General features: G+C 42.3%; 1 protein-coding gene across 13 annotated transcripts in view; it reads right to left on the reverse strand.

The window, feature by feature from the left end:
- dab2ipb (DAB2 interacting protein b) overlaps positions 1-17983 on the reverse strand; it is a 174523-nt gene that overhangs the window by 85184 nt on the left and 71356 nt on the right. For 7 of the 13 annotated variants that reach the window (XM_030435603.1, XM_030435599.1, XM_030435605.1 and 4 more), the window contains one exon: positions 1201-1322. In XM_030435603.1, the coding sequence (XP_030291463.1) occupies positions 1201-1322 (122 nt within the window). Of the gene's footprint in view, positions 1-1200; positions 1323-16856; positions 17523-17983 lie in introns of those variants that run through there. The other 6 variants (XM_030435612.1, XM_030435602.1, XM_030435600.1 and 3 more) reach the window with 3 other exon arrangements.

Below are 17983 nucleotides of genomic sequence, written 5' to 3' on the forward strand. Positions count from 1 at the left end.
GTCTGTGTTAAAATGAGTCTAAAATGCAAAATTAACGCAGTCAGCAAGACCGACAAAGAGCAAACCGACACACAGCCGGTAAAAAGCTCCTAACTTTTTATATGAACAGATGAGAGTTCAGTAATCTATGGATCATTAGACTGTGGTAATTCTATATGTGCAACTCCTAAAATGAAATTCATGCAGTGTGAGTCTAGCCTATTTGTTTTTTTTTTTCATTAACTGTGGGATTTCTGTAAGCCTCAGAGGCATGTCAATTTGAATTCTGCAGAGTAAACTCCACCTTTTCGGTGAAATTTTGAGTGCTGAAGACGGCTAAAGGCCATGAAGAGATGGCAAAAGGGAGAACATGGAGATAATGAGTAAATATTTTCAATCTTTCAGAAAGAACATAATGCCTTTTAGCCTTCTGCTCGGCTCATTAGTGTGCCTGCTGCGCCTTGACAAAGGCTAAAAGTCAACATGAAGTTGGAGGGTTTGTTTATGAGAGACGGAGTGCTTGTGGCCCCGCTGTCCTAACAACCGATGTTTACAGTTCACCTCCGGGTCGTCATCTCCCCACTCATCATTTATTAATGGAAATATGCGCTGCTAATTGCTAATTAGCTTTAAATTGATGACTCATAGCGGAATTTTTTGCTTCATTAACCGGCTGTTTATCTATTGAATTAAACATGGCAGAAAGCGTACTGGATTTGAATTAGAGCAGGATGACAGACAAAGGACTGCTGTGTGTGTGTGTGTGTGTGTGTGTGTGTGTGTGTGTGTGTGTGTGTGTTTGACGGAGAGGAAGAGAGACAGTTTGCTTCTAGGTGAGTGAGTGACAAGAGTTGTGCGTGCACAGGTGTGAGAGTGTGTGTGTGTGTGTGTGTCGGCTTTGTACAATTTTGCGGTGAAATGTAATGAAAAATCACAGGATGTAAGAAGGCCGTGGAAAATGGAGCGCTGAACCTAAAGCCAAGATGTGGAGATGTTTGATGTGCAGACGCCAAACATCAAAGGCCCCATTCCAACATTTGATGTAAATGTGTTTCAGATTGGCATGGCTCCATCTGGACACCAGGCCGCTCAAGACATTGATCTATAGCTGAGAACCTCCTAAAGCAAACTGAGGTGGAGACAGAGACCGAGACAGAGACAGAGGGTAAAACAAATAGAGAAGACAGAGACGATACATGGAAACAACATAAAAACACTCACAGTACTCACGGTGACTCTGAAAGGTGTCGCGGCGGTGGACGTAGCCTCCATGGTGGGTGCGGTCTTGTCCGAGGAGCTGCCTGGCATGCTGCGTCGGCGTCCTGTCCTCTCTGGAGGAGACTCTGTAGAGAGAGGTTTGCAAAATGTGAAAATGAGCCTTAAAGTGTGAAAAAATTATATGTTTAAAGAGCTCAACATTTTGTGAAATACAACTGTTCACTTTCTTTGCCAAGAGTTTGATGAGAAGACTGATACCACTCCTATTTCTGCTGTTAACTCAGGAGCAAAAGAGGATTGATTAGCTTATCTTAACTTAATTTAACTTAATTTAGCTTCACATACTTACTATAACAAGGGGGAACAGCTAGTTTGGTACTCTCCAAAGTAAAAAACAAACGTACAAATGAATTATGTGCTAATAACTGAGCTAAGGAAGTGTATTTTTTAGTCTTGATGCTAAACTAAGGTAATTACATGCTAACTCCTGCTTTATCTTTAGCATACAGGCATGAGAGTGGCATCGATCATCTTGTCTAAAGCTCAGCTAGAAAATAATTAAGAAGATTTCCCAAAAAACTCAAACTGTTTCTTTAACCAGCCAAAAGATTGCAAACAGCGGTACATCTTGCATTTTTCCATTCTACACAGCGCATCCTGTGTGATTTGCCGTCAATGTGATAACAATATTCAAATTCCCGACTCACTTGATCCATCCTGCCTCCACACTTAATCAAGAGAACCAAAAAAGATATTTACAGAAAGGCAGTGGAGATTTAAAGATCTAAACTCAGAACAGGAACGACCTTTATGAAGGACAAACTGTATGAAGCGTTCAATGCAGTCTGAGAACACAAACAAAGAGACTGAGAACATAAAAATAAGTGTTTGTGGGTGCCTCCTGTAAACACTGGACTGTGTTATAAAACCAAATCCTCCATCAGTGTATGAATGAGTCCATTCAGGGAGTTCAAGGCTGTTGATCTCCATTCCTGATTTCCCATCCTTTCTCTTTTCACTAAACTCATCTGTAATCGCGTGGGTGTCTGTCTAATTCTTTCTCTTCATCCTGGCCACACGGTGCAGCACAGCATCAGATAAGCACGGACGTGCCGTGAAAGCGTTCTAGAGTCAACGACTGTGCATGCGTGCGGAAGCGGCAAATCTGGACACGTCCGAGAGGAATGTGAGTGATGTTGAGCATGCATGTCTCCGCAGATTTCCGCTAGCCGTCACTGCTAACTGCTGCCGCCACTGCTAACTGCTGCCGCATGGGTGCAGAACATACTCTCAGCCTGTTAGCCGGTTGTAGAACAAATTCAGATCGCTCTGTTCGGTACAGGAAGTTGAGATATAAAGTACAAGACATTCGAACGTGAAGCAGAAAATGTGTAAAATAGGTCAGACACTGTGCTGTGTTCTGATCTAATCTTTTGAAACAGACGGGGTCATTGCTTCACCGGGACTGTGCTGGGTTTATTACAATGATTTAAATGACTGTCTGTAACATTGCGAACTAATGAAATTAGTGTTAAGTGTGCGTGGCAGTGTGACTCTAATAAGGATGAAACTGCATTATGAACCAAATCCTCCACCTCCTTTCTCTCTCTCTCTCTCTCTCTTATCTCCCCCTCTCTCTCTCTCACACACACACACACATTATTACCGTAGTATGTGAGTATATAATATGAATTAGGAGTGTTCCCCATTTTGGTGGCAACTTCTCGCTAACTGCTGAACTGATCATCTTCAGATTTGGGATGCAACATCTCTTGACTCTCAACACTTGAATTTATCAGACATTGAGGGTAATTGTAATTAAAGGAGATTTTATTTTGGGCTACTTTTGTCATACTGATGCTCTGTTTCAGCTCCTGTCTCTTTAAGGCCCGCCTGCTGAAAACTCAGTCTCCCGATAGGTCAACTTACACACGCCTGACCCAGCACACCACTAACAACAATAGTGCAGATGTGCAAGTTCAATTCTTACTAGCTGCTAGGCATAAATCATCCAAATGTGCACTAATGTGACTTGTAATGAGCAAACGTTTGGCTCCAAACTTCATCAAGTTTGACATAAATGGTCGTAATTCTGCATCAGACTTCATTATACCACATTTTTCTGATTTGTTTTGGATGTTACCCATGTTTTCTTAAATTGATGCTTAAGGCTAATCTGTAACAGCAACATGAGATAAGATTTGGCCAGAAAAACAACATTACAGCGCTGAATTTTGTATCAATTTTCACTCTGGGATGTGCAACACAACAAATGAGAGGGGCGTGATTTTTCATATTTTGGGATAAACACTGGCTTCAACTAAATGAGAACTGCAGTGATCAAATACTGCAATTAAATTACCAAAAATTGGATGGACCGAATGTTGTGCCAAAAAATATTTGTGCCCAATATCATATTCGAATATAAAGCATCTCTACTAATGCACACACACACACACAAGTGCACACACTTGGAGTTTGTCATTTCTATTAGCTTCTCAAGCTCAGCTGTGCTAAATTAGCTGTCTGCTGTTTAACAGGCCGCTTGACTGAATTAGCGCACGCTGTAATTGAAGAACGAATGGAGGAATAGCACTTCCTGCTGTGCAGAACGCTGGCTCACATCCCAACCCACATCATTCTCAGCCTAACATTAACATAAACGCAGCCCGCAACAACAAACGGCAGACAAACAACAACATGCTCTGACGCAGAGCTGACGTCCTCTCTTGCTAAATCAAATCTCGATAATTGAAAACTGGGACCATCTGGATCCACTGAGCAGTAGTCCATTTTGCTCTGTGGAGGTCAGAAGGATTTGATTTGAAACTGGCTTAGTCACTGTGTTTCAGAGACGTGTTGAGCCTGCCTTTATGTTTTCCAGAGGCGAAGAAATCTACATGAGCCTCTTTAAACATCCCCATCATTACACAGAAGGACACGAGACTCAGGAGGCGATTTAAGAGAGGTGGTCCGAGTCAAGTTTACAAGCCTTCGTGAGCAAATTAACAACTCAAGCCAAAATGCAACAATTTCTGTAAATGTTTCTGTGTTTAGTCATTTTAATGCAAAGGTCTAACAATTATATAAATAAGGGTTATGGTTAAGCGAGCCATGCCTGTTGTATCCCCATCTAACTTTAAATTTTTGTAGAAGTTCATCAGTCAACAGTCAAGGCTCAATTTTTTTCTATTTCCAAGTACAAGTTATGGTTTTACCAAGTTAAGTCTCAGATAGTTAAAATCTCACGGATGCAACAACAACAAAAAAAGAAAAAAGGTGGCATTTAAATATCTGTTTCCATGACAACAAGCATATTTAATCCTTTTTAAATATGAAAACCATTCATGGCCAAATAAAGCTAATAAAGGCATTCAATCTGAACACTGACCAAATTAAATCAGGAGAGTGAATTCCCGCATCTCTCGTCAAATTATTTCTCAAACGTCTTTTTTAGATTCACCCCTCTAGTCCTCTTTTTAATTTTTTTTTTTGAGAAAAATCTCTCCACTTGTGCACAGCTGGCTGCTACGAGCACTCGGAGGAAAAGCTCGCGCACACAAACACAGATCGTTTAGTTGCGAACTAATTGCTGTGTGAAGTTGAAGTGTGCGCTTTCAACATGCTTTTACCACCTGCCTGTACCGTATCTCTACAAATGAACGGAAAATTCCCCCTCGCTTTAACTCTCTCCTCCAACCCCCAGCTAACCAACAGCAGCCCATGAACAGACATTAGCGCTCAATAAAGCTTCAATTAAAAGACACATTTCCGACTGAAGTGAATCATCAAAGAGCTGTTTTGTCCTGTATGTGGTGGCTGGTATCAGATTAATGTTTCCTTTTCAAAGGGGTTTGTCAAACTGTTCGTGATTAAGATATTTTGTGAGGCGTATGAGTGTGTGTGTTGGGGAGCATCTAGCATGGCGGGCTCTTTTTGTGAGGTTAATCAAAGGGTCACAGGGCCCAGAGAGGTGAGGTGTCGTTGAACTGAGGTCCTCTATTTATTAGACCGACCTTCATCCTCCTCCTCCTCTTCCTTATCGTGATAACATTGTCGTCTCTGCCTTCACCAGCTCACTTTCTTCCCCATGTGTGCTCGCTGATGAATGTCCTCTTCAAACCTCCAGCCTTGAATTGTGTAACTGCGCCGTGACATCTTCATCTCCCACATCAAATCAAATCGATTTCTCATCTGCCGTTCCCTCCCCCATTGAACCCATCTTCCCTTTTATTCTCCATCCTTTCACGTTCGCCCCCCCAAAAGCTCACACCTCTCCCTCCTCCAACACCATCCATTCACAAATAGAGCCATCTTTCTGTCCTGATTCCACCCACCTTCAGGCCTCCTCGCAGTTGGTTATTGGGATCGTCAAAGTGCCAGCGAGAGCCCCGGGGGGCCTAATGGGCACAGACGGGATGATAGTCGCCTGCATTACGTGTGCACTGAGGAGTGTATTTTAGTACCGGTCTGGCCAGGCGAGATAGGGGCATTGCAGCTGGAAAAAAATTACTGAATGTCAAGCAAATCATTCCTGTGACAGTCGATTCCTTGTCAAGAGTTACATGTGATTGATACCACTCTTGTGTTTATAAGCCAAGTATGATGCTAGACTCATAAGGTGGTTAGCATAGCTTATCGTGGAAGCACGCTAATGGGAATAAGGTAAACCAATCACCTCTCAGCATCTCTTAACTCACTAATAAACACGCTAGTTTAATCAATACAAAGGCACATGTTGTGGTTTTACAGTGGGTCGTTCATTCTATTACTTTAAATGATTCAATTCAATCTCTCTTCCTCTCTTCCTGACATCCGTTCCCTATTAACATTCACTTATATAGGTCAGAATACATATTTCCTTAGTGTTCCCCAACCAGGCATGCTCCATCCAGTGCCCAGCGCCAACTAAACTTCCCTTTCTCTCAGACCTCACCGACACAGGATATTCCAGCTTGCAAAAACCACTGTAGACAAAGGTGGAGGAGGAAAAGCCTCTCCTACTTCTGAAAAAATAACTTCAATATTCTCAAATGTTTTGCTAGTTGCTAGTAAGGCCAGACAAACAGGATGAATATAGTACGACTGATTCATTTTTCTGAGGCGTGCGAGAAAACAGGTGGTAATGCGTCACAAAAACCTTCAGAACACAGACTGATAGCATCTCGTTAATCATTGAAGAGGAAAAGCAGGAATGAACACTTTGCATAACGACTTATTTTTGGTGTGTCTGCGCCAAAGTGCCGGGCTGATATAATAACGACGATGGTCTGCTTTGTAAATAAACGCTGTTCTTTTGCCTGGAGTGATGTGTTTTATGATGTTTTATTGCTCGAGGAGCTGGCTGCGCCGAGTGGCTCCGTGATGAAAGAGGAAATTCACAACGGTTCTTGTTAGCAAGTTGTTGTTGCCACACAGGGTATTTAATCTGCCAGCAAATGATAGCAACATGAAAAGAACACTCAGTAGTTGTTGGCGTCACACTAGTAATCACTCTAGATCTCATTCTTAAGCCTCTTATTCTTATTTATTTGTTATGTTTTTTTTTAAATGACAAAAACCTGTTTCTGTGTACTGAAAGTTTCTACAATCTGGCGGCAACATTATTGCAATCGAAGCCAGCTGAGACACGGCCAAACATCTTGAAAAACCTTTGTTTGGTGACTGCTTTGGTGCACTGGCTTGTATGGTAGTTGAGAGTACTCTGGAGAGTTTTCTTTTCAAAAAAGTTCTACTTAAATTCACTGTCAACAAAGCCAGTATATTCATCTTGCTGCTATCTGGCAAGTGACACAAGAGTATCCACGGACATATCACCATGTTACGTAGCTTCTTTCCTCAGACCAGTGTCTTGAATTTAACCTCCACATCCCACCTGAAGTAATTCATTTTTTTTTTATCTTTCTATTTTTATGACATATTACTTAATCATTCATTTATATCATCTTGTTTTATAAGCAACTTTTATTTCATGGTACAATCCCAATTGGATCATAATTAAATAGATCATGAATCTTAATTAATACTTAATATGCAGCTGTTACTAAAACCGTAGCATATTTTCCTGAGGCACTTTATCCAAATGCAGAAGATACTGATCCAAAAATATTACAATTATAAGCTTAAATTTAATTTATTAGAGCCCCACCATTTCTTGATCTTCTGTTCAGATACACGCGTGCTTTGCAGTGATTCAATGATTTGGTTATCAAACACACATGAAAAGAGATATTTAACACTTTTAACAGTGTTAAATATTTAACACTCATACCAATATATTTGTGATTGGCCAAATACTGGCCAACTGGTTGGTCTGGCTCTAGTTTTGATATGATATAAACTAAACATTGGGATAGTGTGACTCCTGAAACTGATGGTATAGTGGTGAGCCACAAAAGAAAAGACTATCACTCTGATGGATTTGTTTGAACACGAAAAACCTTCCGTCAACTTGAGGTTGCACAGTGGTGTGACAGAGTGAAGAGTTATGGGTGAGTTTATCACTACGAATGACAACATTTAATCCATTACTGATATCAGAACATTTATTATAGCAGTTCTAAAGGGTTTATTTGCACGAGGCAGACAAATAGTCCAAACTGTGCTCGCCAAGCTAATGAGCAGAAAGTTAAAGAGTACAGGATCCAGCTATCAACAGCAGCACGTGTCTGCATTTCAAGACGTCTACACCCTCAGGGCTGAAAGAACAGCCTCCAAAGAAGAGATGGCAGGGCTCTTGTGTTAGACAGGAGGGAAAAACAGAGGCAAACACACACACACACACAATTCCTCTGCGGCCCAGTGAAATGTGCAGCAAAATCACAGGCTGTCAAGCAGTGTTTACTGTGTTCTCTCTACCTGGAGGACCATCGTTCTTGGTCCACCCTGCCTCACATCCTCCCTCCTTCTCAAATACAACTCTCCACTGTTTTTTCCCTCAGATACGAGACGGCTAGAACTTGTCCTGACAGGCGGATAGTGCTGCAAAAAAAGTCTCTGTCTGTCTCTAGAATATAAACTGAGTTAATGTCCATTAAAAAGCAAATGTTCCAGGAAGATTTTTATTTATTTATTCAGTGTAATGTAATGTCCATGTAATTCGAGACCCACACAGGCGTATACTGTGATGAAGGCACAGCTCTGAATCGTCAAGCTTTGAGGTCTTTCCTTAAAAGAAATGTGTTGGAGTATGGGAGAGACGAAAGGGGGGGAGGGAGCAGAGAATGTTTCCTCGTGTGGGTACACTATCGTGTGCTAACACTGGTCTGTGAGGACAGCACTGGACTTTTGACCTCTGAGATGCGCTATTTACTCAGTGCAGCGATGATGGGGCGATAAAGAGGTGCTGCTCCGTCTCCTTGGAGCGACTCTGTGGACACGAGGGGAGTAAAAGAGAATCATTTCAACCCACAACAGCCGCTAGTGTGGATACAGTCAACAGTCTCTTAACTATCTGCTAACACTGAGCCCCCATCTTAAATCAACTGAGGGCTGGTGATGAAAATAAGATCAAAGCGGCCTGAATTCTTTCTCCAGGACTCCGTATTAAGTTTGTGAAATATAGTCAGCCAATAAATTGGTAAAAATACAGATATTGGGGGCATTGCACAGCACTACGCTGCACTAGGACAGGATTTTTCTTTTTGCCCCACAAACACAAGAATTCTATATTCAACCATGTTCTAGTGGTAACCAGAGAGAGGGGCTCTGCTTCATGTTTGGTTTGGCACATGCATGCCTTTGTCTGCAGTGTGTTATGGGAAGGCAGAGGAGGAGGTGGAGGAGAAGGATAGTCGGTCGCAGAAGGAGGAAGTCTGTGTTCTTGCAGAGGGCGACACAGCAGCAACATTCCTGCCGCTGCCGGCCGAGATCCGAACCCACTTCAATAACGTCCACGAGCACGGAGAATGTAGAACATGAAGCAAACACCTCGGTGTCAGTTGATAAAATGACACGTGACAGCAGCTCTCAGAAATACACACCGCACAAGACGAAACCGAAAATGACAAGCGTATCATCTACGCATGATTACTGAGATTGGGCGGCTGGCTGCGGATGCATTTCTTCAGATCTGTTTGTGGATTATTTGTTTTCATTCCTCATGTTTTATTGCATATCGCGATTACGTTACATCCAGACCCTGGGATTTCAAAGGATATATGAGCTGGACTGCTTTCAAGTATTTCTGTATAGCTCTGGAAAAGACGAGGCTAATAATGGCTGAACAAACCTCGTAGTTGGTTGGAGAAACATGACAACTGCAACGAACAAAAGAGAATTAATGACCACCTGTTTTGATATTTCATAAATCATTTCAGTGATTTTCCAGTAAGCAACCCCTTAACTGTGAATACTTGCTCCTTTTCCTCTTCCTTATTTGTGATGATAAATGAAGAGAGTCTTTAGGTTTTGGACTGCTGGTTGGAGGAAAGAAGCGACGTGAAGACGTCAATTTGGGCTCTGGGAAATTGTGACTTGTGATTTCTTAAGATTGTTTGACATTTAATAGACTGATCAACCGTGAAAATGATTGGCATAATAACAGACCTTAGTTGCAACCCTAAACATTCCAGTGTAATTCATTTTCTAAGTTCGACTGCATGTGAGAAAGACTCACTGCTTGCTGCTCAGCTGTATGTTGAGAGGCTGTTTTCACGGTGAGCTATGGAAATGATCTTCTATAGCTATACAGCTACTTCTCCATAACTGGCTCTGCCTTGTAATCTGAGTTGATATCTATGGATTAAGGGGGATTAGCCTGCACCTGTCCCCATTATTGGACTCTTTCGGGTTCGCAGAAGCACTGCGTCATCCGGCCCTATCTCCTTGATTCACCAGGCTGAGGCAAAAGAGGGTAGACAAGGACAGACTCCAGGGATGAGACGCAGATCAGAAGAATAATCCTGGGTTAAACATCGAGATGATGTGAAGAGGCCTAGCAGTTTCACTTCGCTGCTTTATTGCTTTATTAACTGTCGCCGCCGTCTGTCTCGTGTCTCTGTCTCCCATTATCAGATCTTAGAGGCAAATTGATCACACTTTTCACTTCTCTTCCTCTAATACAGAACTGACAAAGTAGATGGGAAGTAGTTTTACTCTTTGGTGCTCAAGTTAATTTCCACACTCTTATCTCAGATATTGTCCTCGCCCTTGGCCTGATTGTATGTGCTAAACATTAAGGCAAAAATGATCAAAGCAGTAGATTGCCTAAATTCATTAGTGAAGCCTTTGTTTTACTAAAACATGACCTTAATCTCAGCGAGGATGCTCAGGCACCGACTGCAAAAAAACAGATCAAAGAGCAAATCTGAGGAAAACAGGAAAAAAGTGATTCAGCCGGCTGTGAAGCTGAGGTCTAAACGTGGCACCGCTCGGCTCTAAATCTCTCCTTTTCTCTCCGTCGTGTTAATATTTAAAGCAGATTATCACACGAGACGCGAGTCATTACTACAGACTTGTTTCCAGCCTTCCTGTGTTTACGTGTAAATATGACTTAGGAGTCGGAAACTGAGTCATTATGATCGTCTGTGTTGTTTTGGCCGTGCTTCCCATCTATCAGCCTCATTTCTGTCCTCACTTCCCATCAGCACACACACACACACACACACACTCACGCATGAACACACACAGTCAGAAATGCGTCTACATCACAAACAACCTGACAAAATCTAAGCATGACGCGGTAGCACAGATCAAAAGTGTTTCTTTGGTAATGACCCATTGAGAATATGATTACGCGCAATAACTGTCAGTGGTAATGCATTATTGAGCTGTTATCGAGTAGTTCAAACACTTTCTTCCAAGCTGCTCGCAGTAACTCTCCCTTTAGTGTTGTGATATTTCATGGTTTCACGCAGTTGTTACTCTGCTACTGTCACGGCGTGCTGTGTGTGTGTGTGTGCGTGTGCGTGTGTGCTCTCAGTCACTGAGCCGTCAGCGCCGACATCCGTCAAATCACGAGTTTTTAAAAAGGCAGGAAAATTTGAGAGAGGTTTTTTTTTTTTCTTGCACTTTCTAAAGCTAACCTCTTTGGACATACTGTACACTTTTACCAGTACTACTTTTTTGGACTCTATTGTTGGAGATAATTGTTCTGTATTTGTCTTTTATTGGTTCCTATCATCACTTAACTTCTCCTGCTACAGCTTCTGTTTTTTCTTCCCTTTCCTGTAATGTTTTCTTGGTTCTTTGTTTTGCTCTTCCTTTTTTTTTTTGCAGCCATTGTTGATGCGTATCTGTAAAGTCTGCTGAGAAACTGCATGTGCATTCCGAGCTACACAAAGTCTTCAACTTGACCTGACTTGTGCTGCGGCTGCGGCCCGCCGCTTCCTCCTCCAGCAATTCATTTTGATGTTTTATTCATGGAAGAAATGTTTAGCAGCCGGGTTTTGCACTCTTTAAAGGAATGATCAGACATTTGGGGAAATATACTATTCACTTTCTTCAAGAAAATGACATGAGAAGATCGATGTCTATTTAATCCTGAGCTGTAGCCAGGAAACGGTCAGCATAGCTTATCATGAAGACTGGAAAGAGAGGGAAACAGCTGGTCTGACTCTGCCAGAAGGCCTCTAACACCTCTAAGCCTCATGAAGTAACACATTACATCGTGTTTTCTTAATTTGTACAACGTTTTGTGCAATGAAGACCCCAAAAAGTCACGCCATCTAATCAGCTTTTGCTTGTCCCTTGCCTGCAGTCTTTAAACAAAGCTAAGCTAAGCTAAGCTAAGCTGACTGGCTGTCGGCTCTAGCTTCAGATGGAACAGACAGATTTGGGAGCGGTCAACTTTCACCAAGAAAGGGGAACAAACACATTTCACAAAATGTCACACTATTCAATTTAGAATAACTATGTCTGTAAGTGTCATGTATATATTGCTATGGTATAGTTTAGAGAGATGTGAGAATGAAAACATGGATGGACATGTAAGGAAAGTGCCTGTTTGTGTGTGTGCATTTTTACACATCCGTAACACAGATGCCAGCTGGCGTTGAAGTCAACTGTTGCCAGCTTTTAAGTGACAATATGGGTCACGAGAATCGAGTGAGATCATAGGGAGGAAAAGAAGAATGGCAGGTAGTAACCAGCAGATTTGGATGATAGACCACAAGCTTTGCACGCTCCTGATGACAGTCTGCGTGATATCAAAACAAGATGATGGCAAAGGATAACAGCTCAATTCAGCCATGCAAGGAGTGTCTGCCCGACATTAAGTGAGGAAAACTCAGCTTTAACAGGACCATCAACTCTTCAGAGAACTTTTTTTTTTAAGTTCACGAGAGCTAATAAAAACTTTTCTGAGGAAACTTCTTTACAGATTAAAGGCTGCTCTGGATTATACAAGAACCAGATGATGAATTCTGCCTTGAAAAATTATGTGGTTTCTATTCACGGGACAATTCAGAACAAAGAGTTTGATTGCAACAGGAGTTTCAAACACGCCAGCAGAACATGTCAGATCAGACGAACACGGCTCTCTCTTTCCCCTGACTGTCTCTCTTTGAGATAAGCAGTCATTTTTTATGTAAATGTTAGTAACCCTGGCGAAAGAAAGGGGGGAAAACTGATAGAAGATTTTCCATTCACTGATAATGACGCACTGACACGGACGCACACATGCTGAGAAAACAATAACACATGAGCTCACGCAGCCGCCACCTGATCTGTCCCAGCTCTGGTGTATACATCAAGCGGGGCGACAGTAACTTCCTCAAGATAAACCCACAGGGCTGTTCACGGCTGTGGTGTGAACAAAAACACCATTTTCGAACCGAGCTGCCGGGCATCTCGAATGAGACACATTTCAGCGATATCACATCATCAGGCTCCAGGCGCATAGACTTGTTTACTGAGAGAAGTTTATTTCTCTCTCCGCACAAACCCTATTTCAATGAATTAGAGCAAATATACACACTACATGAAGGGTGGTTCTGTCACTGTTTATGCAACTCTATATCACAATACAAACAAAGCCCATACAGTGATAAAGTGAAGGTCCGGAAACTAAGGATATCAGATGGAAGTGTTTGTTTATGGCTAATCAAGCAAATTGAATATCCCAGAAATCAAAGTGGTTTGTATTGGAAACTCCTGCAAAATAACTTTAGCTGCAAAGCAGATTTGCGACATTCAATGCAATTAAAGGCACCTCAGTAAGCAGTTTACTGGTATCTGGTTTCTGTAGTTATACAGCGCCACATAAACTTCTTGGTTATGTGGCGCCTGATTTGCCTTGAAGAAAGCACATTTCTTAACAGGTTTCTAATTGAACTTGATGCACAAACAAGCTGTTTAAATTAACTACACAACAACATGTTATCATCTTCTGAAGTTGGTCAACGTGTTCAGAAACAACTCTCCAACTGACACATCCAGCAGATCCACAGCAACATCAGCATCCATGTGGAGGCTGGTTTTCTGGTGAATACACCTGTATTCTGCCAAGACTGGCTGGCCCCTTTTCTGCCTCTAATCGGAATCCATCCAATCCAAACCAACAGAGTCAACAGACACTGACGAATCAGAGGCGGTTAGGACGGGTCTATGCGAAATATACTTGCTAATTTCTAACTTTGTCGTCTAGAGTTTGTGGCTGGACAGGTAGCGTACAGGGTTTGGGAGGAGGCATTTTGCTGCTTACTACAGTACATTACATTAATTTGAATGAAACCTGCTCAGTTAGACCAACTTTCTCTGTGTATTTAGCTGGCCAAGTTTGTTTCAAGCATCTGAGGTTGAACACAGCTAAGTTACGGACAAGTGGTGAGGAGAGGAAGACCCCTAAATCCAGAACAGGGATATATGTTGCATGTTGACAAGCAGGTTGGAGGCTTTTTCTGACTCCCGTTGCCAAGGACACTCTTGTGTGTTGCTGGATAACCAGAACAATGGCTTAAAGACGCTGAGACGGACTGCATAACTGGGTGATAATGCTCAAACATATCCCTTCACATACAAGAAGTCATGTGATTCACTGTTGAAAGTATTAGAGCTGCTTGGAGAGAGTGAAACAGATGAGGAACACATCTACGCAATATCAGTCTCCTGCTAAATCATTTATTGCTTTCTATGTATGAATATATTAAAATACTGCCTGTGATATGAAGCCAAAGACAGCTGTTCTTACATTCTATGGAGCGTCAACAAGAGTCATGAGATGAGGTGAAAGGACCCTCTAAAGAACATTATAGTGTCTATACTGACGATGACACACAGTCACCAGTTCAGGCTCACACAAAGCACGACCGCGGCTTCTTTAACTACTTCATTACCACAACTACAAGAATCAAAAGGCGTGCCCTGGTCTCGACAGCCGCCAGTGGTCTTCTGTACCATCTGGGAGCTACCTCAACCTCCACCCTGCCTGTGTGTTAATGTGCAGTGTGTGAAGGTTTTTTTTTTTTTTTGTGAGAGGAGCTTGCACTTAGCCACAAAGATCAAGGCAGAGTGTGTTTGCGTGCCTGTCTTTGTACATACGCTCAAATGCATGTGCGTGTGTTCTTTTGAGAAGTGAATGATACAGTGGGGAGACTTCAAAGCGCCTCTTTCATCAGCAAAAGAAGCAAAGTGAAGACATCGGACCGGGCACCTTCACATTCTGTGTCTCTCTGTTGTGACTCTGTCCGGCTTTTGTCTGCCTCTCACAATAGAAGTCCACTCGTAATTCCAGTTATGTTTAAAGGAATACAACCACGGGTCAGTATCAGTATCGTAAAAGTCAGAGAAAGTTAGCCTGATGTTATCACACTATACTGTTTTATTTTATTTTATTTTTTTCAAAGAAAGTTTGCATCATATTCACAGCAACACGGCCCCAGATACCTAAGAGTTTTCCACTTGATATCTTGGTTGGTGAGTTACAGCAGTTCACTTGAAATAAAATCAATAGGCTGGAGAAATTCAGAACTATTTCTTTTCTCTCAATTCAAGTAACTCGGGCTAAGCCTTGGAGGCAGATTTATCACTATAACCTTGCAGTTCAAACACTACCTCCAGCAGTAAGCACAGGAGTACTGAGGGGCAGAACAGGCAGAAAAGTGAAGAAACAGAGTGCTCGCGGGGCACGAGAAGAAGATGCAGTTCTGCAGTGCAGAAACTAATCAACTGACTGAAACTGCTTCTTTGTTACTAGGCACGAAAATATTCACAGGCCCAAACAGGGTGGAACTCGGCAAGTTGACACTGAGCCGTGAGCTGTCAAGTGTTAGCGGTGCAATTTGAGAGTAGAGCGGCAGCACCTTGTGAATAGCGACGCCAAACTGTTACCTCGCTCATGAGCACACATGTGTTGCTATGGGTTCTAAAAATAAAGCGGTAGTTCTCATATGAACAATAAAAAAAACATTTGAAAAAGGGGAATTGCATGTTCTCATGTTGCTCTCACTGACTGTAGCTGTCGTGCAAGAGAAATACTTCTTTAGAAACTCAATCGCCACAATAACGTGCTTGCTAATGGAAAAAACAACAACCATTTAACCTTTAATTACATTTGTGGTTGTCTTATTCATCCAAAACTATATTTACGCTTTTCATGATAAAAGCTTCAGCAGAACATCTCTCACCCCAGCTGTACACACAAACACACACACACACACACACACACACACACACTGGGACATTCCTGGCTGCATCCGAGACACCGAGGCATTTTGAGGATAACATTAACCAGTGTTCGAGTATCCACTGCAGTTATCTACTGGTCAAAAGAAAACTATATTATTATCAGTTTGTGACAGTCAACAGATTACGTCACTGATAAATAGTGTGAATCTAACGTTAGCTAAGGGTGATTGTATTTTCTCATGTTTGCTCTCACAGAATGAAGGTGATAAAGCTGCAGCGAGACAAATACCCCAAAAATGCAGCAACTATGCCCGTGCTGATGACCCAAAAAAAAAAGGTGTTTCTCATCAATGACCTCTGTGGCGGCACGGTCACAGTTTCATAATGCAGCGAAAATGTTATTTATATTTCTCATAATGACATAAAAGAGCTGTGACATGGTTTGTGTGGTTCCTTCAGCAAAGACAACAAACACACACACACACACACACACACACACACACACACACACACCGGAACATTCCTGGTTGCATCCGTGACAGCGAGGCATTTAAAGGTTACATCATCATTTGTGGCAAGTAAACATTCATATATGTTTCAGTATCCACTGCTACGAACAAAATGTAAGCATCATCAACATATGACAGTGAACGTTTGATAACATTGGTGTAGTAGTCATTGATAAAAAAATACTAAATGCATAAACGCTCTCTTGTTCAAATTCTTGAGGGAGTGACTTTTTTTTCATCACCAGTTATATCTAGAGAACCAATGTGTTTATGATTATATTGTTTACAAGGACACAAAGTTCTTCACAGCATCTCAGTCTTGCCCTCAAAGCGTGCCACACTGACACATTACACTTAAAAATGTACAAACTGTCTTGCAGGGAACATGCACCACCACCGTCAGCAAAATCCTGTGGGAAACACTACAAAAATGGTTATTGGCCTGTTTTTGAGCTACAATGTGTCTCTTCTGAGTTTTACCAGCTACAGCTACAGTATGTCGTATTAGCAAAGTTACAAGACTTCACGTGAGTTTAAAACTGCTGCATGGAGAACATTTTTAGCAGTGGTAGTAGTATTTATTACCCCTGCTGGCAGACGGCCTGGTGCGGCTGCGGGACCGGCTTCGCTGACGTTGCAGTCGGGACTTGCCCAGGAATCTGTAGTAGTATGAGGGTCTCCCAGAGCCCTTCCTAGTGACCCCAGCCATGGTGAGAGTTTCCACTCTGAAGCCCACCGACAACAAGATATCTCAGCAGCAGTGGGAACAAGTCCTCTTGAATCTGGTATCAGTGCAGATAAACTCCTGGAAAAGTTCTCATGGAAACCAACTCTCTTTATCTCAGACTTCCCTGAGGAGTCCTCTTGCAGACCTCTTGGATCTACTCAAGTTTAAGTCCTCATGGATTGTGTCGTGATCAAATCCAATCCATTGTGGAACCATCAAACATGCACTTCTGTTCAGTCCTTGTGTCCTGTCCCACAAGCTTCAGGCTTCAGCTCCACCTTTAAACACTCCCCCTCAAAGTTTCCCACAGCGAGATCCCAAAGGCATGATGTCCGGAATACTGTGTGAGTGTGTATCCTGAATGACAGGAAAGCTGTTCCTGTTCCCAATGCCAGAGTGCACTAAAGGAATTTTATAGACAGTCAGAAAGCTAGTCCCTGTGTTTCATAGAGCAGTAAAGGAGTTCTCTTGTGACACAGCTATATTAATCCAAACCCCCTATCTGCAACACTTGTGAGAGTGTGTAACAGACAGACAGAGAGAGAGAGTGTGCTTTGTGGTTGAGAACAACAGCAGGAGAAAACTTTGGGCTGCAGAGAAAACGTGCATAGATAAGGACTTCAGTGGAATGGAGTTAACAAGACAGCTATCAGATTACAGAATGTTTTACTTCCCTCCCTCAACCAAACTAATGTGTTGCAGACGCACAGATAAGACAACATCTGGTGCAGTAAACAAGCCTGACTCAGGAAAAACATCACGACCCCCGACTGCCAGCGACTCCAGATCCAGATCCAGTCACAGTGGCAGTCACGTTCCTGGTTTTGCGACATCACCGCTTCAATTTGCCTCCCTAGGCAAGAAAGGCATGGCAGGGAGTGACAGCCTATCACAAGCAGATGTAAATGGCTGTTAAGAATGTCAAACAGCCAATCAGAGAGTGCTCTGAAGGAGCGGGTCAGGCAGATGGACCATAGTCCACAAC

This window comes from Sparus aurata, chromosome 12 (genome assembly GCF_900880675.1).
Source record: "Sparus aurata chromosome 12, fSpaAur1.1, whole genome shotgun sequence".
Classification (NCBI taxonomy): Eukaryota; Metazoa; Chordata; class Actinopteri; order Spariformes; family Sparidae; genus Sparus; species Sparus aurata.